General features: G+C 40.0%; 1 protein-coding gene across 1 annotated transcript in view; it reads left to right on the top strand.

Annotated features, from left to right (window-relative positions):
- UTRN (utrophin) overlaps positions 1–26,624 on the top strand; it is a 428,940-nt gene that overhangs the window by 86,623 nt on the left and 315,693 nt on the right. The window contains 14 exon segments of the mRNA XM_068406453.1: positions 3,087–3,179; positions 4,070–4,242; positions 9,053–9,168; positions 10,253–10,416; positions 11,015–11,218; positions 12,359–12,540; positions 13,223–13,373; positions 14,862–14,981; positions 15,732–15,833; positions 19,294–19,401; positions 20,015–20,194; positions 21,505–21,674; positions 24,006–24,129; positions 25,874–25,961. Of these exon segments, the coding sequence (XP_068262554.1) occupies positions 3,087–3,179; positions 4,070–4,242; positions 9,053–9,168; positions 10,253–10,416; positions 11,015–11,218; positions 12,359–12,540; positions 13,223–13,373; positions 14,862–14,981; positions 15,732–15,833; positions 19,294–19,401; positions 20,015–20,194; positions 21,505–21,674; positions 24,006–24,129; positions 25,874–25,961 (1,975 nt within the window).

Here is a 26,624-nt window from a genome sequence, read left to right as displayed (position 1 = left end):
CTCTATGTCATATCTTTACTGAGTGTTTCTAATTTGGAGTTTTGGTAACTGATCAGAAGAACAAACAAACAAACCCCAATCCTTCTTTAAGAAAAATGAGAATAATAATTGTTTGGTTTATTTTGTTTTTGTTTTTACTGCCTGGAAGCCAGTAGTGCTGTAGTAAAGTGATCTTATTTTTTCCCTGAAGAACAATTCCAGATAAGTGTACTCTCTATAGTTAGAATTTCTATTTGTGAATGTCAGGGAACTAAAATACCTTAATAAGAACATTCTGACAGTAAAATACATCTAATGCAAATACATCTAATGCAAAAAGGCACTGACGTATTTATGTAAACTGCTGATTGAAGAGTGATACGAACATGCTATAATACTGCAATTTCCCTTCTGTGTTGGTGGACTAGTGTTGTATTTTTAGGAAGTAGCCAAAGTTAATGGTGGGCTGTTTTTTTTTTTTCTTTCTAAGGATAAGTAATGGGTCTTTCCAGATTGAAATTGTTTTATTTATGAAGATAATAAATGAAATAATATTAAATTACAATAATTAATTAGCTCTTCCTTAAGCTATCAGGATCTGGGTTTCTAGAAGTAAACATGGTGTTAGTTAGCTGAAGGTTGTTAAGGTCATGTACACGATTTATACTGCTTAACTTCATTAGAAACTGTGTGTGTGTATTAAGATGAAGAGAAAAGGCATCCACCGAGAAGCAGTTGCTTTCTGTTTTCTGAGAGTTTCTGGGCTATACAATATTCATAACTTGTGAAATAATTTATAAAAGTGCTTAAATATGTATTGCAAGGGTGTAGATGTTCAAGTGACAAGCTTGAGAAGTGGGCCTGTGTGAACCTCAGGAGCTTCAACAAGGCCAAGTGCAAGGTCTAGGTTGAGGCAATCACTGGTATCAATACAGGCTGAGGGATGAAGGGATTGAGAACAGCCCTGTGGAGAAGGACTTGGGGGTACTGGTGGATGAAAAGCTGGACATGAGCCAGCAATGTGCGCTTGTAGCCCAGAAAGCCAACCGTATCCTGCGCTGCATCTAAAGAAGCGTGGACAGCAGGTCGAGGGAGGTGACTCTGCTGCATTCTTGTGAGACCCCACCTGGAGTACTGTGTCCAGCTTGGGAGCCCTCAGCACAGGAAAGACATGGACTTGTTAGAGCGGGTTCAGAGGAGGGCCACAAAAATGATCAGAGGGCTGGAGCACCTCTCCTATGAAGACAGGCTGAGAGAGTTGGGGTTGTTCAGCCTGGAGAAGGGAAGGCTCTGGGGAGACCTTCCAGCAACCTTCCAGTACTTAAAGGGGGTGTACAAGAAAGATTTAGATGAGATATAAGGAAGACATTTTTCACAATGAGGATGGTGAGACACTGGAACAAGTTACCCAGAGAGGCTGGTAGTTGCCCCATCCCTGGAAACATTGAAGGTCAGGTTGGACGGGGCTCTGAGCAACCTGATCATTGCAGGGGTGTTGGACTAGATGACCTTTAAAGGTCCCTTCCAACCCAGACTGTTCCATGATTCTATGATTCTGTTCTGGCTGCTGTAAAAATTGGGAGAGGACAATCCACAAATCCACAAGCTTCCTTAGTACTTTGAAGTGCAATTTGTGGTTCCATGGTAATCTCACAACACAGTTTTGATTTGATTCTCCTGACCAAGATACCTATGGGGATTGGAAAATTGTCAAGATGATATCTGAAAGGAATGAGGTTACAAGTACCTTTTGCAGAATTGAATCTATTCGTGATTGTGTGATAAGAGGAAAAATATTCATGGAATACCGTTATATTCTTATATATCAGCAATATTCTCTAAACCAAAATGAAACTTTGTTCTTGTCTATTCTGTCATTGTAGGCTACGTCCACTCAGAGCAGAGCATGGTCTCCGTTACTGTCCTGTGATTGTCTGTATTGTTTAATTGCTAGCCAGCTCCTTGGTACAGGTTTTGTCTCTGTGACCAGTTCTGATCCCAAGCAATGCCCAGATACAGTTCTCAGAGTTGATATAAACTGGAAAGTGTTTCTGGTAGGCATTATAGATAACACTGTTTCGGAGCAGGGGTGTGAGAAAGGGAGAAAAAAGCTTCTCCATCGAGGTGAAATACACTGGGCCGCTTGCCCCTGGGGCTCCTGACTCAGGTTATTTACAAGAATGAAGCCCCACCGTCTGCCCTACGTGGGAGCGTGTTGCAGCATCTGCTATATGTGTGCATACACCCAGGAAGGTATTTGTCTCCTCTGCCATCAGCAACTGTTCCTAGCCCAATTCCCACAGGCATGGTGGTGACTAATGCAGTGCGCTGCTGTTGGTTCCCTCCAAAAGGCAGTTCACTGTTGTGCTGCTTACTTGGCGTTGACTGGAGACTTGATGCCCCAGCTAATTTCAGACTCTAAAGTAGCATTGAGTGAGTATCTGGTAGTGTGTTCTAAGCTTTGCTTCTTCTGAGGGATGCATGCTTGATGCAGGAGTGGGTAGCCTTTCCTGCCCTCTCGCTTACTAAAGTAATCTTCTTGTCTCTGTTTCTGTTTTTTTTTCTTTTTAATGATCTCAATTAGACCATCACTGAGTCTATGTGGAGTCCTATGCATATAGGAAACTTGAAAATTTTATTTTTTCCTTAGGCTTTTAGTTTCCTTGTACAGACTTGTCCCATTTGGATGCTGATTCATGCAAAGGACAAACCTATTCTTAATTACAGAGTTTTCATGGTTCTGTAATATCTCTGAGTGTGTCTAGGAGCAACACTGCCTAACTTTTTTTTTTAATGTCCTATCCTTCATGTTTGCATTTCTATTGGTCGGTTTTGACTGCTGTATGCATCTGTATGTTAGAGGAGAGGATAAAACTCTTACAATGGAGTATCTTCTTTGGTGCCATCTTTTCATCATGTTGTTTAAGCGGTTGTCGTCATGAGAAGTTCAGATAGACAGTACTCTGTCATCTCTGGGTGTCTCTTACTAACTACTTTGTATTTCAGAGCACTTGATAATATGTGACTGGACAGCCAGGAATATGGGATGGGGTTGTGACCTGAATCAGTGATAAGTGTTTAATATAGAGTTGATCTGACCTCTCCAGGTGGAATTGGTGAATATTGGAGGAACTGATATCGTTGATGGAAATCACAAGCTGACTCTGGGGCTGCTGTGGAGCATTATCTTGCACTGGCAGGTGAGAGGCTGCTGTGAGATCTCTTCCTTTCCAGGAATCATGTGCATTGGTCTGCTGGGATTCTCACAAACCTTCCCAGGGTTTTGGTGGCAGAAAATACTGCTTCTATTTTGGGCTGGTAAATAAAGGCAGGCCAGTGTTTGGTTTCTGATGTCTGTTTGTTGGCCGCCTCCTGTAACACGTGTTCTCGTGTGTGCTCAGTTGTACTCAGTTTCTCAGTTTAGTTCCTGCTGATGTTAACTGCAGAGAGGCTTTTCAGGTTGAAGCACTGTATTTATATTCCTTCCTCAAGGCTTTTGTGCACTTCTGTTAGCAGGTGGTTTTTTACTGTCTAGGTAGCTGTGTTGGGCTTGCATCTTACGTGATGCTCTGTAGGTTTGTTTCTCAGTCTCATAGATTGAATTGCTCCTGGTTTATCCAAATACCGGGGAGGATCATTGAGTTCACTTGGAGGGACTTCGGTGGATGCTTATGCATAGTATCTAAACAGCAAACTACTTTTGTTGTCTGAGCAGATATCCTCTTCTTGCAGAAAACCTGTGCAAGCTGTATTTTTGGGGATTGCTTACTGGTGCAACCACTGCACAAGGCAGTGAGAAGTATTATACCCCCTGCTTAGTGTAGGCAGCACTGAGGAGAGGGGGAAGATCGTAACATAAGAGTAACATGTCATTTTTACATGAAGCATTACTGGTTCTTGTAATCAGTAGAGTGCAAAGATGGCCTGAAGAGTCCTATTCCCAAATTTCATGTGAGGAGTTAAGAGTTTGACTCATAGCTTTTCATGTGAAAGATCCTTTTACGATTTGTGAAATAGCTTGCTTCAAAGGTTTTGTAAGGAGGGCAAGTGGAGAACATATCTGTAAGGTGTAGTTTTTGTTGTCTTGCAGGTGAAGGATGTCATGAAGAACATCATGTCAGACTTGCAGCAGACCAACAGTGAAAAGATCCTGCTCAGCTGGGTTCGGCAGTCCACGAGACCTTACAGTCAGGTCAATGTTCTGAACTTCACCACAAGCTGGGCAGATGGACTTGCCTTTAATGCTGTCATCCACAGACACAAGTAAGTAGCAAACAGCTTATCTTTGAGCTAGTGAAGTAAGCAGCTTTTTTTCCTGTTTCCTCATGCTTGAGCATTTGACAGCTTCAAGCCTGTTTTGGTGATTCATTGTTTGTTTTTTCTTGTTGTGGTAACAATAACAGTGGAGGGATATTGCCAGAGCCTTGCACAGGATGGAGCCAAGGCAGCAGTGTAACTCTCTCAGTTCCTGAACATGCACACACACTTGCTAACTGAAGTGGATTTACATCTCATTTAGTATGCATTATACAGTGAATATGCTGAGTGGGTCTCTGCAGGGGAGGTTGACCACCTCCTTCCCCTGTACCTCCGTCCTTCTGCCCTCCCTCCTCTGCAAAGGGAAACATTTCTTCAGTCAGAGTTTGCCTTCTCATTTTAGTAGGAAGATACAGAAGCTTCAAAATGAAGCAATAAGAAAGGCAGGCTCTGTGGCTTTTCTTAGTTTTTGAATGTGTGTTGCTTGAAAGACAATGTATGCAGTTCTTTCAGGAGAACTGTTGAGCAGAAGAATCAAAGGGTAATAGAATACTTTAGGTGTCTGTAGTGTATTCATTAGTTCGTTATAAGGAATGCAGTTAAAGCTTCTTTGCACAGATCTTTTGTGTTCTTTCTGATTTTTGGAGAAGTCTTTGGTAGTCTAAAGAAATTATCATTACAGACTCCTGTGAAACTTACATACCAGTTCTGTCTTTTTTTTTTATTTTTTTATTGTCTTTCAGATCGGCTTCTGGGCAATCCATTCTAATCCAGCATACTTTAAATGAAGTCAGCTCATTGCTTTGCAAGGGCTGACTGGTTTTAACCATAAATAACTGTTTTAACATGGTAGTAGTATGATAATATCTAGAATTTAACCAGACCTCCCGGCCACCAGGTATCTGTCATGGCAAATGCTTTACAAACACCCAGAATATTTATACCCAGCAGATGCAAAGTGTTAGCAAAAGCATATGTTCACTTTGAGCCTGCTGTTCTCTGCTCTTAAGTGCCCGTTCGGCCTGTGCTGGCTGAAATGACAGGCTCTGTCATGGGCTGGCTGGCCGCAGGACGGGTCTGCCCTGACACACCTATATGTGCCTTGTAGACCAGAGCTGGCTTGCGTTCAGCCTGCAAGGATGCGTGGGGAGCACCTGCATCACACTGAGAGCTCCTGAAAGTTTGGAAGGACTGTTCTGCAAAGGCAGAGCAATGCTAACAAAGGTCTCTCTGGAGTTTATCAGAAGTATTACCAAGTCCCTTCTCTGGATGGTGTGAGCTGTACTGGTGGTTTTCATACCAGCGTAATTGCCTCTAGTGGCCTAGCTCTGCTGCTGAACGTGTGAAGACCTAGGTGACCTGAGGGAAGCAGAAGGAGAGAGGTAGCAAAATTGGCTTCAGGCTGTTTGTTGCCCTTATGCATTGTGACTAGGTGCTTGGGCTTTGCAGGGTCTGAAGTCTGTGAGCTCTGCCCTTTTCAGAGCACTGTTAAGTAGCAAAAGCCCCTGCTGAAAACTTTAACTGAGTAACTGTGCTTTCCTCTGGCTTCCTAAAATTTCCAGGTTACCTGGCTTTGCTGATCTCTGAGCCTTTTATTCCCTCTTCCTGGGAACCTGGCAGCTGCCAGGGTATCAGAATTCGGCTTTGCTGTCCCTGGGCACCAATCCTTTAGCCAGGGAAGCACCATTTTCCCCACACTTCTGAGAAATCTGGAGCTGGGTTTAAATTTAGGTTGGCTTTGAAAGAGAAGCTTTGAAAGGTGCTTGCAAGGAGCAGGGGGATTGGGGCAGGTTGCAGAAGTGGTAGGACAACAAAGCTATTTAGTTTACCTAGACAGTAGTGCTTCCCCGCCTAAGGGGCATTTTCAGTGTCGCTTTTTTAATTTAGCTTAATATGACACTTAATGGGATCCACAAAAATTCTCCTATATTAAGAGGTTTAGTAGCTTGCTTTTCTCTTTATGTATCTATCAACAACTGTTAGCAGTGCTACCTCTTGGCTATAATATTTAGTAACTTTGTAATGCTTACAGTACTCTAATAAAATTATATGAGTTAGTAGGACATTTAACACTTTATTGTGCTGGTCTCTTTCATTTCCTAATATTAGCTTAGTTCTTCTTTGTGTTGAATTCTACTCTTTGGTACAATTTTCTTGCTCATAGGTAAATGCATCATAGCTTGCATGATATGTATGATCATCTTGAGTGCTATCATGGTGCACGTACAGGACAACCAGGTGATAAGGCCCAGTCAACATGGGTTTATGAAAGGCAGGTCCTGCTTGACTAACCTCATCTCCTTCTATGACAAGATGACCCGCTTACTGGATGAGGGAAAGGCTATGGATGTTGTGTACCTGGACTTTAGTAAAGCCTTTGACACAGTCTCCCACAGCATTCTCCCGGAGAAACTGGCTGCTCATGGCTTGGATGGGCATACACTTCGGTGGGTAAAGAACCAGCTGGATGGCCAGGCCCAAAGAGTTGTGGTGAGTGGAGCTAAATCCAGTTGGCAGCCGGTCACAAGTGATGTCCCCCAGGGCTCAGTGTTGGTGCCAGTTCTCTTTAACATCTTTATCAATGATCTGGATGAGGTGATCGAGTGCACCCTCAGTAAGTTTGCAGACGACACCAAGTTGGGCGGGAGTGTTGATCTGCTTGAAGGTAGGAAGGCTCTGCAGAGCAATCTGGACAGGTTGGATCCATGGGCTGAGGCCAACTGTATGAGATTCAACAAGGCTAAGAGTCAGGTCCTGCACTTGGGGCACAACAACCCCATGCACCGCTACAGGCTTGGGGAAGAGCGGCTGGAAAGCTGCCTGGTGGAAAAGGACCTGGGGGTGTTGATTGATGGCCAGCTGAATATGAGCCAGCAGTGTGCTCAGGTGGCCAAGAAGGCCAACAGCATCCTGGCTTGTATCAGAAATAGTGTGGCCAGCAGGACAAGGGAAGTGATCGTCCTCCTGTACTCGGAACTGGTGAGGCCACACCTTAAATACTGTGTTCAGTTTTGGGCTCCTCGCTACAAGAAAGACATTGAGGTGCTGGAGAGAGTCCAAAGAAGGGTAACGAAGCTGGTGAAGGGTCTAGAGAACAAGTCTTATGAGGAGCGGCTGAGGGAAGTGGGGTTGTTTAACCTGGAGAAAAGGAGGGTGAGGGGAGACCTTATTGCCCTCTATGACTACCTGAAAGGAGGTTGTAGCGAGGAGGGTGTTAGTCCCTTCTCCCAAGGTAACAAGCGATAGAACGAGAGGAACGGCTTCAAGTTGCGCCAGGGGAGGTTTAGATTGGATATTAGGAAAATTTTTTTCACTGAAAGGGTTATCAAGCATTGGAACAGGCTGTCCAGGGAAGTGGTGGAGTCGCCGTCCCTGGAGGTATTTAAAAGACGAGTAGATGTAGTGCTTAGGGGTGTGGTTTAGTGGTTGACTTGGTAGTATTGGGTTGATGGTTGGACTCGATGATCTTAAAGGTCCTTTCCAACCAAGACAATCCTGTGGTTCTGTGAAAATTTGTGTTATCACAGCAGTGTGCAGGTAGTGCATGTACAATACACTTATTGCAATGTGTTTTTCAAAGTAAGACTCTCTGCTAAGGCTTTATGTGAATCTATGTGGTTATCCTTGTTGCTTCTTGCATGGAGGTGCAGTATTCCACTAGCTTCTATCAGGATCTTTGCAGATCTCTGTTCCCCACTCACCCCACCTTCCCTCTGGCTTTTCGCTTCTCAGACCCCACTGGCTTATGGCCTTCCTGTTTCGCAAAGTGTAATGACTGGACAGATGTTAAAAGGATACTCTCACATCAATTTACAACTGAATTAAGTATTAAAAGAATTAAAGACAAGCCCATCTCTTCCTCTCCAGGTTCCATAAAGCACAGAATCAATAGCAGTGTTTTAATGAGAAGCCACTATTATAGGGGAATGGGGAGTACTTTAGTGGCTTTGTAGTCTTACAACTGTGCTGCTGCAGCACTAGACTGATCATGCCCTGTCGGTGTAAGTACCATGAAGATGGGGTCCTGTTTGCTGACCCCGCTTCCTGCTCTGTGCATTCCTCTTTTCCCTTGAGACCTGCCAGTACATTTTAGGTGCATGTCTGGGCTGGAGATTTAGTTTGGTTAACGTTAATGGGAGATGAAGGCTGCTGGCACTGTAAATTGATCAGCTCCTTGGTCTGATTTGCATTGGGACTCTCATGGGTGCTTGTGATGGGGTGGGTTTTTTGTAGGATTTTTTTTTTTTTGATGGGGGAAAAAGGCTGTGGGGCAGGGTGAGCAAGCAGGGGTGGAGACCACTGCTTCTTCTGGCTGTGATGGTCTGGGGTGATCACTGAGCCACATCACAAGTTTGAAATGACGCTCTCTGGAACAGAGTGACTCTTGATTCCCCAGCAAAACTTGATGCAGAAAGCATGTAGTAACAGTAATACTGTGAAAGAAACAGTTGAAAAAAAACTGGTTCTGGAGTAAATTCTAAACACAGAGTTTATTTATTTTCTTGTTAGTAGTATTTAATCTGTTGCAGTCAATGAGTATATGTGTAGAATACATAGAATGGAAGGTGGATGTTGCTGTGGACATGCAATCAGTTAATTTATTTATGGTTGCCAGATTCTCAGGAATAAAAAGAAAGCACATTTTTGTATTTATGCATTTGTGTATATGCACTTATGTTTGTATTTTGTATGTATGTGTATGTTTATATTACTTAGGTAGCTGCCTTGATATCCATAACTTTATATTCTGCATGATATGGAATTTTTTCTTCGGATAAAATTACTGTTTTCTTTCCTGTTTTGTCTTTACTTTTAGACCTGAGCTTTTCAGCTGGGATAAAGTTACTAAGATGTCCCCAGTTGAGAGACTGGAACATGCTTTCAGCATAGCCAAGAACCACTTGGGAATTGAGAAACTGTTGGATCCTGAAGGTGCGATATAGTTGTTTTACTTAACCAGAAGCTTTTTTGTGCTCTCATGAAAAATATTTCTTCTGTTGACATTTACAATGAATACAAATTCCAGCAATTTTGTGCAGTGATATTTTGTTTCAAGCCCTTAAATTTGGGTTTAAAAGAATGTAAATTGTAGTGTAAGGAGGGTATGTCTGTGCATGCATATGCTTCGACTTCTTGAATGTTAAGGTTCAGATTGACTTACCATTCAGAGACAGTATACAGAAGGTGAAATTGGCACCCTGGCTTTGTTTTATTTTGGGTAAGAGTTCTACGGCAAGGGTCCGTGCTTTTCAGGTGAGTAGCGCATTATGTAGAATGGGATAGCTTAAGAGCTCGTGATCTTTTGTTCTTTATATATACACGGAGTAGCAGTAGCTGCCAGTGCTGTGAGTACTTACTTGTAGAAATGCTTACCAGGAAACTTTTATGGCCCCTTTTTAAAATCCTGAGCTGTTGCTCTGCTTTGAAGTGAGCCTCCGAAGATTCATTCTGTAAGACAAGCTCTCAAACTTCATAGATTCAAGCACCATCTTCTTAAAAAAAAAAAACCAAAACCGTTAACAATGCTAACAATGTGTAGCACTCATAAACCGAGAGATAAGTGAACGTAAGTTGGTGAAACTCTTCCATAGGAAAAGTAAGAAAATGAACTGACCAGTGCTGGGAGTGGGGATAGAGCCTAAGTGAAAGTGTTTGTTTATGCGGGATACTGTCCCTGAACTGCCTTTCTGCTTAGGAGATGCTCCAGAATAATTTTCCCCAAACAGTTTTTCTTCCTTAGTAACTTCAGGTTTGGGCTCTTACTTCAAAAAGGTCATGCCTTTTAATGTGCCTTCACTCCCAAATGTAGAAAATTTATTATTTTAAATTTTTTCTCCTTCATACTGCTTTCAACATATGTCAAACCTGGCCTTTTAACTTAAAGCTTACTAAAGGCTGCTTAACAGGAGAACCTGTAATTTACACTATATGTAAAGTCTAAACTGTATTCTAAGTAGTGATTTAGAAAAGCAGCTCCTTCATTTGTTTTTCCCCATATTTTATCTTTTTGGTGCAGATGTTGCTGTACAGCTTCCAGACAAAAAGTCTATTATTATGTATTTAACCTCTTTGTTTGAGGTTCTTCCTAAGCAAGTCACCATGGAAGACATCCGGGAGGTGGAGACTCTTCCAAGGAGATACAAGCAGGAATGTGAGGATGGAGAGTTTAACATGCAGCAGGTGTGTTTGTCATCAAATTTTATCTGGCTTTTCTTAAGTTGTGATTTTAACTGACAAGCCTGAAGACCAACTATCTCTGGACCATGTCTTCTATATTGGGCAACACAGTTGGGAAAATATGAAAAATCATAGCATCTTCTTTGTGATTGACTTCAGGGGTTCTATCTTCCTTTTTTCTTTTGTGATTCATGCACAAAATTCTGTATGTTGAGGTATAAAGTTCCGTCTGTGTTATGCTTCTTTCTTCTGCTTCTATTTCTCATTTGTCTTGGCAAGTTGGAGAGTGTTGCCCAAAATCTTTAACTGAGTTTGCCGCAGGACTTGTGGTGGTGGTAGTGATGGCTTTTTGTTCGGGTGTGAGATCCACTGCTCTGTTAAATGAGCAAGATTGTAGTTGTCCTTTCTAGCTAGGTCCTTTATTTCAAAATAACAGTTCATTAGTGGTGATTGTGGCTCTTCTCATTAAAAATGTACCCAATGATTACTTTTAAAGTTTTATGAAGGATTAAAAGAGATCTTAGTTGTTCCATTTTTAGTATCATTTGGGAAGGCATCTTCTGTGTACTTCTGAGACATAACTTTTCTCTTGGCTGTCTAGGCTGTAGCACTTGAAGAGGAGCAGGGCAGTTCTAGAGCAGAGACTCCCAGCACGGTGACAGAGGTGGATATGGACTTGGATAGCTACCAAGTTGCTCTGGAAGAAGTTCTTACCTGGTTACTGTCAGCTGAGGATGCATTTCGGGAACAGGAGGAAATATCTGGTGATGTTGAGGAAGTCAAAGAGCAATTTTCCACTCATGAAGTAAGCTTCTCTTGAAAATTCATCTGTTTTGTGTGTGTGTGTGGGATGAGTGTGATGCTGCAGAACTTCCATTTCCTAGATGTTATCCAAAACCCGCCATTCTGTGTTGTTTTTTTTTTTTTTTTTTAAATTAAAAGCACCTCTAACTGAATGTGATGCGTTTTTTTGTTTGGTTGGTTTTGCGTTTTTTTTTTTGACAAATAATAGTTTCTTGAAGGTGAAATAGATCTCTTTAGAACTTAGTGTAACATGCCTTGAAACTTTAACATATTTTTTTAAAATCAGCTTTCGGTGGCTGGCTCACTGGTCTCTATAATACAAAGACAGTCTGATCCAAGCTGATTCGTGCTTCTCTGCTGCCAACTACTAAAAAGCCTGGTCAGCCTTATGTCACTTGCTGTTAAATGAGGGCAATGCTGAAATTGATAATCAGGTCAGTTTAATTCAGTGATCTCCCTGTCATGATTAGCATAGTTTATTTCAGAAACATGTGTTGTTGCTTCCAAAGTATTGTTGTTTCCAAATTATTTTGTTTTGGTTCTGTTCCAAGTCTGAAAAAATATTCTAATGTTGCTAAAAGTTTCAAGTGTCATGTTAGATGTTTTAGTTTTCTCCTGTGTCAGCTTACTGTATACAATTGAATTTAAAAACTGAATGCTGGTGAATATGAAGAATTTTTTTTTGTGCTACAATTTTAAAGCCATGAAGCAAAGGAAGAGATGTTCTGGAGGTATAGTAAATATGTGAATTTTTAATGTTATTAACTCATATGATTCTATTTGCTTTCCTATGGTACATTTCAGATCTTGTTTTTTGTTCTGTTGGCCATAGGTAAGTTTCTGTTTTACTTTCTTGGGGCATTTGTTCAAAGGCTGTCGTCCTACAAACAGCTTTTTCTCTGAGGTGGTCAGCTTCTTTTCCCTCAATTACCTCTATTTTACTGGCTCCAGAATTTTTGTAGCTCATAGAGAATCTTCTATTATAGAGAGGAACAGGTCTTCCGTGCTTGTGTGTTTGATGGTGCCAGCTCATTCTGCAGCACTGTTTCAAACATGACAATTTGTTAGGACATTTACAAATTCATAAATTCCTGTAGGAGCTCACAGATCATGGTGACATGACTGGTTATACCATTTCCAGGGTTTTATGATGGAACTGACTGCACACCAGAGCAGCGTGGGCAGCGTCCTGCAGGCTGGGAACCAACTGGTGGCCCAGGGAAATCTGTCACCTGAAGAGGAGTTTGAGATCCAGGAGCAAATGCTGCTGCTGAACTCCCGCTGGGAGGAGCTCAGGGTGGAGAGCATGGACAGGCAGTCCCGGTAAGTCATGCCACGCAACCTCTCCTAGAGCTGCAGGACGAACAACCTCTGGTGCTTATTGCATCTTGGAGGAGTTGGCTTGCATCCATTCATAAGATTTTTTCCAGCATTAACTCTTCGGTTTGTCACATGAAATACATCTTCCAAGGTGAAACAAAGGAAACGAATAGAACTGGGTTTTTTTGATTGTTTTATAAAAGTATTTTCTGACTGTTATGTTTATGTAAATGTGCAAGACTAAGTATAAAGTATGTACATACAGTAGTTACATAAATGTATTTTTAATATTGTTTCAGTAGTTTAAGTTCCTGAATAAAGCATACAGTACATGTGGATATCTATGTGTGTTAACACAACTAAAAAGTACTTAACCCACACGCAGGAAAAAGATTTTTGTCAAGCTAAGAGATGCACATCAAGGGAAAACTGCATTTTGTTGCCTGTTGCAACAAATCCCTGTTGCAAGAAACAATCCCTGGTATAAATTGCACAATTCGCTAACTTTGTTGAGAAAGAAACAGGGATACTTAACTGTGTGTTCCTTAGCTTAATAGTGAAAATACTATTTGATAATAGCTAACTGGTTTATGAATAGCCTGGTTTCTTTCCTACAGGAACTAGAACTTATTCTCTTTCCTTGGGAAAACTGTTTCTGAAATAACTGCATGTGCTTCCTCTGCAGCCTGCATGACATGCTGATGCGGCTCCAGAAGCAACAACTGCAGCAGCTGTCTGACTGGCTGACGGTCACAGAAGAACGCATTCAGAAGATGGAATCTCAGATCTTAGCAGAGGATTTGGATTCCCTTCAAAAACAGCTGGAAGAACATAAAGTAAACCTTTTTGTTATGTAATACATATGGGAGAAGTATTTGGAAGATGATGTGTACATTAGTGGGCTCATTAGCTGAGAAGCTTGATTGTGTCAGAAGTCATATACAGCTATATGCTGAGGGGCTGCATTTGATGTTTGGAAAAGGATGATGATGAGGTAGAAAGGAATTGGAAGTTTCTGGAAGTGCTTTCTTGACTGAACACTTGAACACTGATGACTATAGCAGAAACTCTGTTACCTTTGCTTCAGGCAGGAAGCGAAACCTGTAGGGGAAATTGTTACCCCCAGTTCATGCAGGAAATGAGGCCTCTCCAGGTAAATTGTAGGTGCGAGTGACAGTATGAAATGTACTGTTGACAAACTTGCCTTTAATGACTGGCAGGCATTGCTAAAGCATGCTTGAGACTTGCAGATTAAAATAATGAGGGAGTTAGAACTATCAGGAAGGGCCTCCCAAGTCACTGGTTCTAGTCCCTGCTATTACCCTGCTATTGCATCCTAAGGGGGTGCATAGACACTGCTCTCTGATGTGCACAGCGTTTTGGAAGTGGTTTGTCTCTTAATTAAGTTTCCCGATGGGAGTCCAACCTTTCTAGCCTGCAGTGTTTTTTTGAAGGAGATGGCCTTTTGATACCTGTCATGGTTGCAGCTTTGATTTTTGTACTTAGTGCTGAGGTTTGACCTTCTCCTCGGCATGGGACATACCTCACAGGGCTAGAACTGCGGAGTATTTTTAGTCTGTGTAATTTCCTGTCCCACATTTGCATTCTTTCCTCTGTCTTCAAAGTCTGGGGAGTTTGAGTTTGAATGTTGTTCACGGGGTAGCTTAGGATATTCTGGGATGAAAAGTGGTATTTACAGTACTGTAAAGGCATATTGATCTTGCAGAGGTATTTCAGAGGTAGGCTTTAACTATAGAATCTGTTCTTCTAGAAGCTGTATGAATATTTAAATCTACAGATTATTTCATACTAATGGGAACTGTATGCTTTCTGCAGTTTTTGACTATTGTCTTTGAATGTCACGATCAATTATAGCACTGTTCATACTTATGAGAATTATTTTATCAACTATTAAAAGACAAATGTTCTTAGTGATATTTTTCCATTTGGCATGCACTATGATACCTGCTTATTAACAAGTAACAAATTAATTAATTCAGTTAAAGCTTTTTATAGAAACACTTAAGCTCTCTTACCTATAACAGTAGACACCTAGAAAGTTAATGCAGTTGTCATGTGGTTCTCCTAGTCAAGTATGATGCATACAGCTTAAAGCACTCAATTTTTTCCCAACATATTAACAGAATGGTTTTGGGTTCATTTCTAGCAGTCTTTTGCTTACATTTGCAGTTATTCCCAGTGGTTAAATCTGTGCTTAACTGTTGGATCTGAAGTACTTTGACACAGCAATTGTGTTGGTCACTGCAGCCAAAATAGCAGATTAGCAAATGTATTTGAAGTTGGTAACCTCTGATTTGTTCTAGAGCCTGCAGAGTGACCTGGAGACAGAACAGGTGAAGGTAAACTCCCTAACACACATGGTCGTGATTGTTGATGAAGGCAATGGGGAAGGTGCAACAGCTATTCTGGAGGAACAATTGCAGGTAAAATGTTAGAGCCCTCCTTTTTTTAACTGTAGTAGCAGGCACTTAAAACATTTGAATATAAATATTAATCAACATTTTTGTGTTTAAAGGCAATTTATCCTAGAAAGTAATTTAAAGTAATATTTTTTAGAAGTAATATTGATGTAAAGAATTATTAAATTTGCTCAAGGTAAAACCTGCAAAAGGTCAGTTCCTGATGAGTCAAGCTGTTTGCATTCCCAGTGACGTAGGCACTTCTGTAGTGTATCCTTTCAGCAGTTTCGTTAAAATGGGAAGATGCACAGTACAACTCTTATTTCACATAAGTAATTTTCATGAAGAGGTTAAAAATCTGATGGGAAACATATTTAAAGACATGAGCAGAATTTATCTAGGGAATATCATGTGAAGTATTTTCCTGTATTTGTCAGAAGTCGGACTGTAACCTGAAGTACAGAGGGTGTGAAACAGACTTTACAGAAACAGAATTCATGCTACTTTGTTCGCTCCTTTTGAAGTCAGTCAACTTGCTCACTGACTTCAGCAAGAGCAGAGATAAGGCCATAGGTGAATGCTCTTGAAAGTTTTAACCTCCAGCTTTGTGCAATGCAACAATGGTGATTACTGGCAAGGAGGTAGCTGTAATGTAGAAAGAGGTAGCTGTAATGTAGAAAGAGGTTACTGTGAAGTAGAAATTATGCTTTTAAATATCTGATTTGAGTTTCCTTGTGAGGTTTGTGAATGTTCATGAGTTTCCTGCTATTGTAGAGGCTTGGTGAGCGATGGACAGCAGTTTGTCGTTGGACTGAGGAACGACACGTCAAGTTGCAAGAAATTCAGCTTTTATGGCAGGAGCTGCTGGAAGAGCAGGTTAGTAGCTCTTCAGTTACCCAGAATGACTGGTTGATTTGTGGAGGGGAAAAAAACAACCAAACAAAAAAAAAACCCAAACCCCTTAGCAGGGTTTAACAGCTCTCAGAAAAAAGCCTTGAAAATCTAGATTTTGTGTTATTGTTTGGGTTTCCGGCATTTTTTTGAGGAGCAGAGTACTGTGCAGCCGCAAGATAAGTATTTTCTGAAGTTTAAGTAAAGAAATTTATAACTCCTTATGAAATAGCTTCCAAGGTAGCTTGCAAAATGGCCAAGAAGTGAGAATATCCATGATGGCAAAATGACAATGAATCATTAAGTATTTGTCAGTTTGGTAGTTACAGAAATTTTCCTAATTAAGGTATACGTGCTTCCAACATGGATACATGTAAACAATTTTGCAATCAACTAATCAATAGATACTGTTTTCAAAATCAGTAACATAAAACATTTGGTCAATATAGTGAAGTATGCAGCTTGTCTCATTTTGCTGAGTTTAAGCAAACAGTTGAATTGTGAAGATGGCACTGTGAGTTTTTTGTCTTGCTTTGATAGTGTGCATTTTACATCTATATATACTACTCAAACACAAATTAACTGGTGGCATAAAAAAAATACAGTAACACAAATACATGTGTTAGGTTTGCATGCCTAGTGCTAGAGCTTGTTTTGTGTCTCAGCTTAAAATATTTGATGGCTTTTCCTTAGAAGGTTTTACTTAAATTGTTTTGTTTTCTTAAATTATGGTATTTATCGCTGTAAGCTATTGTTTAAACGCTGCAGTACACCAAGATTGTTTAGACATTTGAAAGAACAGTGCCGATATGGCTGTTGCTATCAGTTACAGCCTAGTTTCTTTGACAGGGGTGTTTTGTCTGCGTTTTTTTGGGGTTGCATATGTGTTTCTCCCTGACCCCTCCTATATTGTTTGCAGTATATTGATAAGCTGAATTTGCAGCTCATGTGACCTTGCTAATATGGACCCAAGTTTCAGATTCTGGTTTATCCAATGCCAAGTGTCTATTTATATATATTTCTTTAAAATACTGAGTTGCATATGTGTATGTACATCTAGAAAATTGTGTGCTGACATTTTCTGGCAACTCTTGGGCAAGATAAGACTTTGAGTGGAAAAATAAGGATTCCTCAAAAATCCTTGCTCTATATGTCAAGGTACAGACTTCAAGGGCTCTCAGTTTTGATGACCCTGTGTGAATGTATTTTCTGTCCTCTCCCACCCTTATATTTGTCTGAGGAAAAGTGACTACTCATTGACTATTACAACACTGTTAAGAGTGTCATAGTTTGTGGACAGGATAGTTTGGGTTGGAAGGGACCTTTAAAGGTCACCTAGTCCAACACCCCTGCCATGGGCAGGGACATCTTCAACTAGATCAGATTGCTCAGAGCCCCATCCAGCCTGACCTTTAATGTTTCCAGGGATGGGGCATCTACCACCCTCTCTGGGCAACCTGTTCGAGTGTTTCACCACCCTCATCACAGAAAGTTTCTTCCCTATGTCCAATCTAAATCTACCCTCTTTTAGTTTAAAACCATTACCCCGTGTCCTGTTGCAACAGGCCCTGCTGAAAAGTTTGTCCTCATCTTTCTTGTAGGCCCCCTTTGAGCACTGAAAGGCTGCAATAAGGTCTCCTCGGAGCCTTCCCTTCTCCAGGCTGAACAACCCCAACTCTCTCAGCCTTTTTGCATAGCAGAGGTGTTCCATCCCTCTCATCGTTTTTGTGTCATCTTCTGTTGGAGTTTCTTTGCTTTCAGCTTTTTTTTTAATTTGTATGTAATTATGTTGCTCGGTAAAAGTGGAAAAAATAATTGGTGTTTATTTAATGTAGAATGTCAGATAGCAGGTAATGAGAAAGTAGAAGTTTATTTTAGGTGGGTTAGATCAGCCTATGTTTGCGTTCGTTTTTCAACTCTGAACAATGCATTTATTACTAACAGGTTTGAATTACAGTTCTATGTCCTCAAGAATTATCAAGTGACCTACAAAAATTACAATTTGAAATGAATGAAAAACTTCAATACAAACATTTTGTTAACACAGAAGTAACTAAAACATTTAGGTACTATAATTTTTGCATTTTGCCCAACCAGATGGAGAGATGAGCAACAGCGATGCATCAGCCTTTTTGTGGCTGCCTAGAAAATTTTTGGAAACCACATTGCCAAGTCAACACAACTCTTACCCGTCAAGAAACAAATTCTTCGATCAGTGCCAGATATTTCTTAGTACTGTGATAATTATGTTTCAGTTTTCTAGGGACAGTTATCTTTGACTGCTGATTTAGCAGAAATTAATTGAATACATTGAAGGGTTTTTAAGCTCCTCTTATGCATAAAATATGTTGGCTAGGATGCCAGCATGATTTTTCCAGAGAGTATGTGGTGTTATTTGATTTCTCACAGCCTTATGGCATTTCCACCACCATCGTATTTGCTGTCTGTACATTTTGCATATTGGTTTACATTGGCAATGTAAACTGCATTAACCCTTTGGCCCAAAAGTTGCTGTAGTCAGTTCTGGGACAATGCCAAAAATACAAAGCTAGACTGAGGAGCCTTGTGGCTGTTGTAAAGTGTGTTGTTCAAAGAACAAAAAGGTCTGCCTTGCTGTATCTTTTATATTTTTTTTTTAAACACAGAGGAGTAGCAGTGTACCAGTGGCTATGCTTGATAGAGAGATGGGTATTCTAGTCTATGGAGATGGCTGTGCAGCAGTAGCCATATGTTGCAACATAATATAAAATGTATAAAATGCTTCCTGATACATGATGCCATTTATTCCTGGAGTTTCCATAGGAGAGAAGTGAGACCCAGGACTGGTTTCCCAGAAAAAAGTGGGATCAAGATCTCTGAGTTAGTGCTATCCAGAGCAGACCACTCCAGCTTTCAGCAGTTAATGAGACAATATTTGCTGAAGTCAGTTTGCAATTGGAAGTAGGTACAGTAAACAGGGAGATGACCAATTAATATCTGAGTCTTTGACCGATTGCCTGGACTAAAAGAGCTATGAATTATCAGTGGTGTAGATTCTGTGGGAAAATGTTTGTCATGGCTGGTTTTGAATCACAGAGGCAGAAGGGTAGAGAATGAAAGAAAGCGTACATACCATTTTGATATATTTAATTCTAATATAATTTAGAAGACCTGCGTCAGCTTTATGGTGGATATCTGGTCATGATAAATAACTCTGTGGGGGTTGTGCTCTGATATATTGAGAAATGGTTTTGTTGAAATTGTTTTGCTGGAAAGTAATACTTAGCTCTGTGATCTGAAATTTTTTGTCCCCTTTTATGTACTATTTTTGTTAATGCCAACTGAAATTCCCGCATATGAAGAATGCAGAACTGTGCTTTGAATGCAAAGATCTTAAAGAAGGAATTGTCAATAGCTGTTTGACAAACTTGGTATTTTCTTCTGCTATTTTTCTTATGATCTGCAGTGCTTATTGAAAGCTTGGTTAACTGAGAAAGAAGAGGCTTTGAGTAAGGTCCAGACAAGCAACTTCAAAGATCAAACAGAACTGAGCGTGAATGTTCGAAAACTAGCAGTGAGTATCGCTATCCTGCTCTATCTTGACAAGTCTCCTAGACTAAATGAAAGGCAAATTACCAGTTTGACCCCAGTAGGAGCTCTGAATGCATGGTACTTTGGAAGCCAGGACGATATTCTCTCCTTGTCAGATTCTTTCACTCGAATTTAAAAAATGTGTAGAACTCGCTCCATGGTCATTCCAGGTTGGTGTGCCAAACTTTGAAACAGCTAACCGGGGTTTTTGACAGGGTTTGGAGTTTATTGCAGGCCACCAGTCAGCTGTGTTTTCCAAAGTGTGAGTTTGTGGCTTGTGGTTTTGGTTGGTTTTTTTTTTTTTTGGTGTTTGTTTTTTTTTTTTTTTTTATGCAGTGGTGCAGCTTGTACCTGAACTAATAATTTGTAACTGTTACTCAAAAGATACTGCTGACTGGTCTAGGATTTGTTTCAGGGATGTGCTCTTTTTAAGATTGTCTGTTAGTGCTTTGTTACACAAGAGAATTCTTTTGAAATGTGTAATGCATCTGGCTCAGGTAGTACATTTTTTTTTTTTTTTTTCCCCCCATCGAAGTTAAACCTAAGGGGTGGCAGAATACTTGATGTCATCTTTTAATGTTCTCTTTTAACTTCAGATTTTGAAAGAGGACATGGGTATGAAACGGCAAACACTAGACCAGCTGAATGAGCTAGGTCAGGATGTGGCCCAAATCCTTGGGAATGGCAGAGCATCCAGTAAAATTGATCAGGATCAAGAAGAACTAACTCAGAGATGGGACAGTTTGGTTCAGAAGCTAGAGGATTACTCTAATCAGGTACTTAACAAGGCTTTCTTACTTTTTAGCTGTTTAGATGTCTGTATGTATGCAAAACTCATTGATACTGTCAGCAAAATTGCCCAGGTGAGTTCTTGGCATCAGACTAGAGAGGTAGGTGAGTGCTCTTTTACATGGGGCTGACTTTATCTGCTGACAAAGCTGTCTGCATTTTTTGGTCTTCAAAACCCCAAGTTGTTAACCTGACTAGTACTATTACTCCTTTCTCACACAGATTAAGCTTCATTTTTCTGATGAGTAAAGGAGGCTTGCCATGTATTATCAATCAATACAAATGCCTTTAAACATTGTAAGAGTGCTGGGCCTGGATTAAATCTGATACTAAAAGAAAGCAAAGACAAACCCCAAAACCCAGAATAGATAAATAAATGGGAGTCATACAAGCATTTATGCTCTGTGAGTATGATTTCTCATCTGTTGAAAATAGAGTAGTTGTTTGTTTGATATGTAATGATGATAGCCAAGCTTAGATTGTTAAATGTTTATTTTAGTATTTTGAGTGCTTGGTAATGTTTTTATTTAGATAAAACTCCCATTGGCTTCTGTGAGAATTTTGTTTGACAGTTTTATGACTCATGTTCCTTTTTTGTGATATTAAGTTGTTGCTATGGTGAAGGCTGTGGCACTGATTTATGATCCATTTAGTGTATAGTGAATGAGTTGTGCAGTCTGAGTAGGGGTCCATTTCAGCCATGTGGCTTTAATTTGTTCTTGCATTTGAGTCAAAGCACTGGAGAGTGCCAAATCCTGTCTTCATCCTTTCACTTCCCCTAAATATCAAGCACGTACTTAGAGGTTGATTCCCACAGGACTTACTTTATAGCCCTTTAAAGAGTGTGGAAGGTTTCTATTGACCTGAGTGAGTTTTTAAGTCAAATCCACTGTGTATCAGCTCTTTCTGAGATCTAGGCTTGGTTTTATGAGGTATAAGCATGAAATATAGAATTGTGTGTTAATAAACCCAAAGGACCTTGGTTCTTTCTGTGAACCAAGCAATTATGAACGAAAATGGATATGTTTATTTTGTTGATTCTAGTTCACTTGGACTGGCATGAAATTCTAGTTGAACTGAGAATTTTGATGCGTGGGTCACATCTGTAAAATGAGAATAATGAAGTTTTTCTCTAGAGTGCATCTATGATGAAGGTGCTTCATGACAGCTAGGTATGGACATCTGTAGGAGTGAATGAATGGGCTATTATGACTGATGAATAAAAGGAATAAAGCAAAAGCAATTCAATTTGTGTTAGAAATGCCATTTAACCCTTTTGCTAAATTATTTTGTATAGGTAACTCAAGCTGTAGGAAGCGTAGGGATGTCACAGGTTTCACAGAAGACTGCTGCAGAAACAATGCCCTTGAAGGAACAGGTAGTGGTTAAACAATCCAGACAGGAGTTACCCCCACCACCACTCCCAAAGAAAAGGCAAATCCCAGGGGACAGTGAAGCAAAGAAAAAGTAAGTATGTGTCACTGCTATTTTCCCTTGCTCACTAGATACTACATAGACTCATGTCTCTTAGTCTTGGCTTTTGATCCTTCTTTTATGCAAGTGAGGAATACTTAAGTTGTGGTTGTGAGGCTGGGTTTGTGGAATGGGAAGGGAATGTTAATGTACAGCCTTGTTTTCAGAGCGACAGAAAGCTTGCAGCTTCCATTAATTTCAAAGGGAAATGGGGATGTTTTTCTCAAAAAAGCAGGTCTTCAGTCCTTTGTACCTCAGTTCCTTTGCTGAAAGATAGAATTAATTATATTTAGTTTCTTTTGGAAATACATCTTCTCATCTTTGGTTAAAAAGTGTTGTGAAAGTGCCAAGTATTTTGATTTATTTATTATTTATTTATAATATGCATAAAATATATGGGAGAAACTGCACAAAAAGGGCTCAGAAACCTGTTCCATCTCCCTGGTGTTTAGTAATAAGAACAATATTACAGTGACGTCTCCTTTCACAAGTACATCTAGAGTGGCTGACTGATTTGCATGCATAGAATCATACAATGGTTTGGGTTGGAAGGGACCTTAAAGATCATCTTGTTCCAACCCCCCTGCTATGGGCAGGAACACCTTCCACTAGACCAGGTTGCTCATGGCCCCATGCAACCTGACCTTGAACACTTCCGGGAGCGGGGGGGAATCCACAGCTTCCTGGGCAACCTGTTCCTGTGTCTCACCACCCTCACAGTCAAGAATTTCTTCCTCATACCTAATCTAAATCTACCCTCTTTCCGTTTAAAACCATTGCCCCTCGTCCTATCATCACATGCCCTTATAAAAAGTCCCTCTCCCACTTTCCTGTAGGCCCCTTTCAGGTACTGGAAGGCTGCTATAATGTCTCCCTGGAGCTTTCTCTTCTCTAGTCTAAACAGTATTTAGTAACGTGTTGCAGTGCCTTTATTAAATAGCATACTGAAAACTAAAGGAATTGTTTCAAGATAAATTAAGAAAGTAAATTCTGTATATTCATCATTTTGCTTTTTGTGCTTGCCTGAGAAAATGAGCGTTTCTTTGACGTGTCACTTGTTTAAACCCTTGGGAGGTTGTTTAGGGAGTGGATAGAGGGCTGTTTCAAGAGCAGGGAGTCGTTGTGCTAGGTGATGTGTGTTCACACAGTGAAGAGGAGTTCTTCTCTTAATTTTTCCGGAGGAGGAATGGAGGTTTGAAGGGGCGAGGAACCGGCCCAGACCATCTCGAGGACCCTGATTAGATCCTCCGAGCCCTGATGGAGGTGGTGTGTGCATACAGGTGTCCCAGGGCAGTAACACAGTTGGCAGCCCATCTGTTCCTTCTCTCTGTGTGTCTCATGAGTTGTAGAAACTATTTTAGACTTTGAAAGCAAAAGTGATTTGATCTGTTATCTTTTTTCCTAGAGTCCAAACTTTATTACGGACAGAGTCAGTTAACATAAGTTAAACTTCCTGATGCTTTTGCCTGATCCCGGTTACTTATGTTGAAACCAACAAATGGCCAGTAACCAGAATTTTGCAGGTTTTCCCATGAAAACTTTGAGTAACTAACAGTGATCTCTGCATTTGTTGGTATTCCATGTTAGGATTTACACTGTGTTAAGTAGTAATTGTAATATGGCCTGACTTGTGGTCTGTATAATATATCTATCCTTCCCTGAAGTTCTGTACAGTGTTGGTTAATTTAGGAGTTGGGGTTTTTGTTTGTTTGTTTTTTGGTGGTGGTGGGTTGTAGCTTAGAGGTTTTAGGCATAAGAAAGTTATGTTTGCACAGACATGTCCAACTGTAGCCAAAAATATTAAGCTATATAAGCTAATCTTTAGTCAGCTAAGCATTCAAAAGGGTTTGTCCACTGTTACAGCCATGGGGGCTTAAGCTGTTAGCTTTTTCTTCAAACTAAGTAGTGTTGCAGACTTTTACAAATTCTAGAACTGTAATTCTTATTTGTCTTGTTCCTGAGGTTTAGTTTATTACTTTCAAAATACTCAGCATTGAGAGTTATCTTTTGTGACATATTAAAAGAAACAGTAATAGTTTGCATGAAGATATGTATAAAAAATGAAGAAATAAATTGCACCATGCATTCTCAATTTGCTTCCAAAGACAAATACTATGGACATAATTTTTACTATGGTAGGTTTTTAAATGTCTGTCTCTGTCCTACTGCTTGTGATTAGTAGTATGAGAAACATGAATCTTGTGTGCAGCCTTGCTGTTTTGGGATTGAATAAAGTGCTGAACTTTTAAGACTTCTGATTTTTAAGACAGAGTGACTGACTAGGGAAAAATGACAAAAAAAAAATTGTCTGACCTTTTAAACCAGGTTTGATGCTGAAAGTACTGAGCTCTTGAACTGGATTTCAAAATCAAAATCTGCCATTCAGGCCACAGACATCAAAGAGTACAAGAAGATGAGAGAGACTTCAAACGTGAAAGAAAAGTTAAAGGTAAAATGGGGAGATAGTGTTCGGGTGAACAGTATATTTTGTCTCTAAGCTGGCTGTTAGCTGGACGTGTGTGCTGATTTAGATGCTTCGTGGGGATTAGGTCCTTTGGTTAAATAGTTTCAGAACTAGACATACATGGAAATCTCTGACAAGTTGGACACAAACTTTTGCTGGTGTTGGGTTGCACAATCCATAGGAAATTTTAAAAACATATATTACTGATGTCTCCTTTGCAGTTCTGATAGATGTGTCTCTTCAAGATTAGTATCTTTTCCACTAAGCAGCATATTTTGGCTTAATGTTTCAGAGTTGGAGATGGATTTTATTGATACCACTTTTAATTTTGGCAGAAATGGGCTAGTGGGCTTCTCAGAGACCCTTTGAATCGTGCTGTGAGACTCTGCACACACTGTACCACCCAGGGTTCAAAGTGGTCCATTGTTATAATGTTTGGACATGTTGTTTGCTCTATTAATTTTGAAGAAAACCTGATAGTTACAACTCCTGTATGGTATTACTGACCTGCAAGACAGAATACATCATTTGACAGGATCCTGTGGGAGCCATGAAATGACCATTTTATCTTCCTTCTGTTTCAGAAATGTATTCTTACCTCTTTTGGTCCTTGAGCATGCTTTGTTAATAAAGACTTACTGAAGCTTTAGCACGATCTGCTAGATTTGATTCTTTTGAAATCAAAGACAATACTTAAAACTATCTATAAGGAGACTCCTTCTTGGTGCTCTAGTGCAAAAACGTGCCAGTAGGAATGTTTGGAATGGCAGTACAGTTGGAAATAAAAACCAAAACAACCCTCCCAATAGTTTATTTATAGAACGTTATGAATGTTTGTAGCCCTTTATAAAATAGGCTCCAAGACGAACACCAGGTTCCCATGAACAGCACTGTTTTCAAATGCTTGGGCTCTAAGTGGATAGGACAGTGTTTGTTCTTCCCCATTGTGCAAATAAATGCATGCTGCTTCTGAATTTACTGTAGGAAGTCTAAACCAGAGTAATGAGCTTGGACATTACTTTTGAAGACTTTAATTTGGAGATACTTTGTTGTAATCTCAGAGGATATTGAAGTTGTGGCCTTGTGGCCAAGGAACTTGTCTTTCCTCCGTGGATGTATTCTACCTCCTGGTTTACACAGGAACATTCACCAATATTTATGACCTGAGGGAGGAACTTGTTCCTCTGAAAATCTTGGTAGTTGCATAGGATTTCCCTCACCATTTCTTTATGGAGAGTGAAGCACTAGAGTTTATGATAGTGGATTACTAGTGGGCTACAGTTCTTGCTAGCTGGATTTATAGGGAACAGGTTGTTGTTCCCTTTTGCTGGAAATCTCAGTAGAGACTGTAGAGGCAAAGGGACTGTCTAAAAAAAGTCTTTTCTCCACTGGTTCACATTAAATAATTACAATTTTTGATCACAAGTGACTTGTTTTAGCTGATGTCCTGAAGTCTGATTTCACATAACAGGATTGTCAGCCCTTTTAACAATATTTTGTTCCTGGTGGTGGTGTACTAGTCTCTTGCTTGCTTGGTGCTTGTGAGAGCTAACTCCTTTTGCATTTGTTTTCTGAACAAAGAGAACTAACATGCATCTTAGAAGGTGCTGTATCCAAGAAAACTGGAATCTGTTTTGGGTAGTAGTGGGAAAATACATGTTACTGAGAGGGGGAAGTCAAGAAAAATTACCCTCTCTGAAATGGTATTCTTTTGGCGTTCGCTTTGTAGGTGATCGAAAAAGAAAGGGTTGAAAAAATCCAAAAGTTAGATGAACTGAAACGAAGTGGACATATTCTTTTGGATCAAATGGGAAAGGGTAAGCGACTGAAGTTTTTTCTGTTTTGTGATTTGATCAGATGAGTTGCTGGGAAATAATACTGAAATACACTGCCTCCAGTTAAGCATCGCAATATATTCCTTCCCTCTCCCTCCATTTTCTTTCCTTCAGAGACAGTGGTCATTGTTATTGTTACTAGCTATTGATATGTGTTTTCTTTCTATTGAAGCTTATAGAAAAGTAATATTAATATTCTTTGTTTAATGTGTGTGTTCATTTGCAACTTTTTACGTTTTTTTTTTAATTGAAATAGAAATAATTTCTTAAAATGGCAATAACATGCTTTTGGGGGAAGGAGCTGGTTTAATTTTAAATTGTGTGGAGATTTTAAGTGTAACATTTTTAAGTATAAGTGCCTTGAAGTGGAAATTTTGAAACCAAATTTAGTCTTGATTAATGTGTGTATATCTCTCTTTATTCGTAGTTTTCTCTATTTCTGTAAAACCTGTCAGTATGTTTTTATGATACAGTCACAATTTATAGTTCAAAGACAAGAGAGAAGCCTACATACTTGAGAAAGTGATTGTCAATTAAAACGCTTATCCCTGGAAACTTATAATTAACATCAGCGAAAGCTGAATCTTTAAGCCTTGCCAAAATCTTGTTTCATAACGTGACAAAACTCCATCAGTGAAATGTGAC

Source organism: Nyctibius grandis, chromosome 1, assembly GCF_013368605.1.
Source record: "Nyctibius grandis isolate bNycGra1 chromosome 1, bNycGra1.pri, whole genome shotgun sequence".
NCBI lineage: Eukaryota > Metazoa > Chordata > Aves > Nyctibiiformes > Nyctibiidae > Nyctibius > Nyctibius grandis.
The sequence above is the reverse complement of the archived record's forward strand: the minus strand, read 5'-3'. Positions and strand labels throughout refer to the sequence as shown.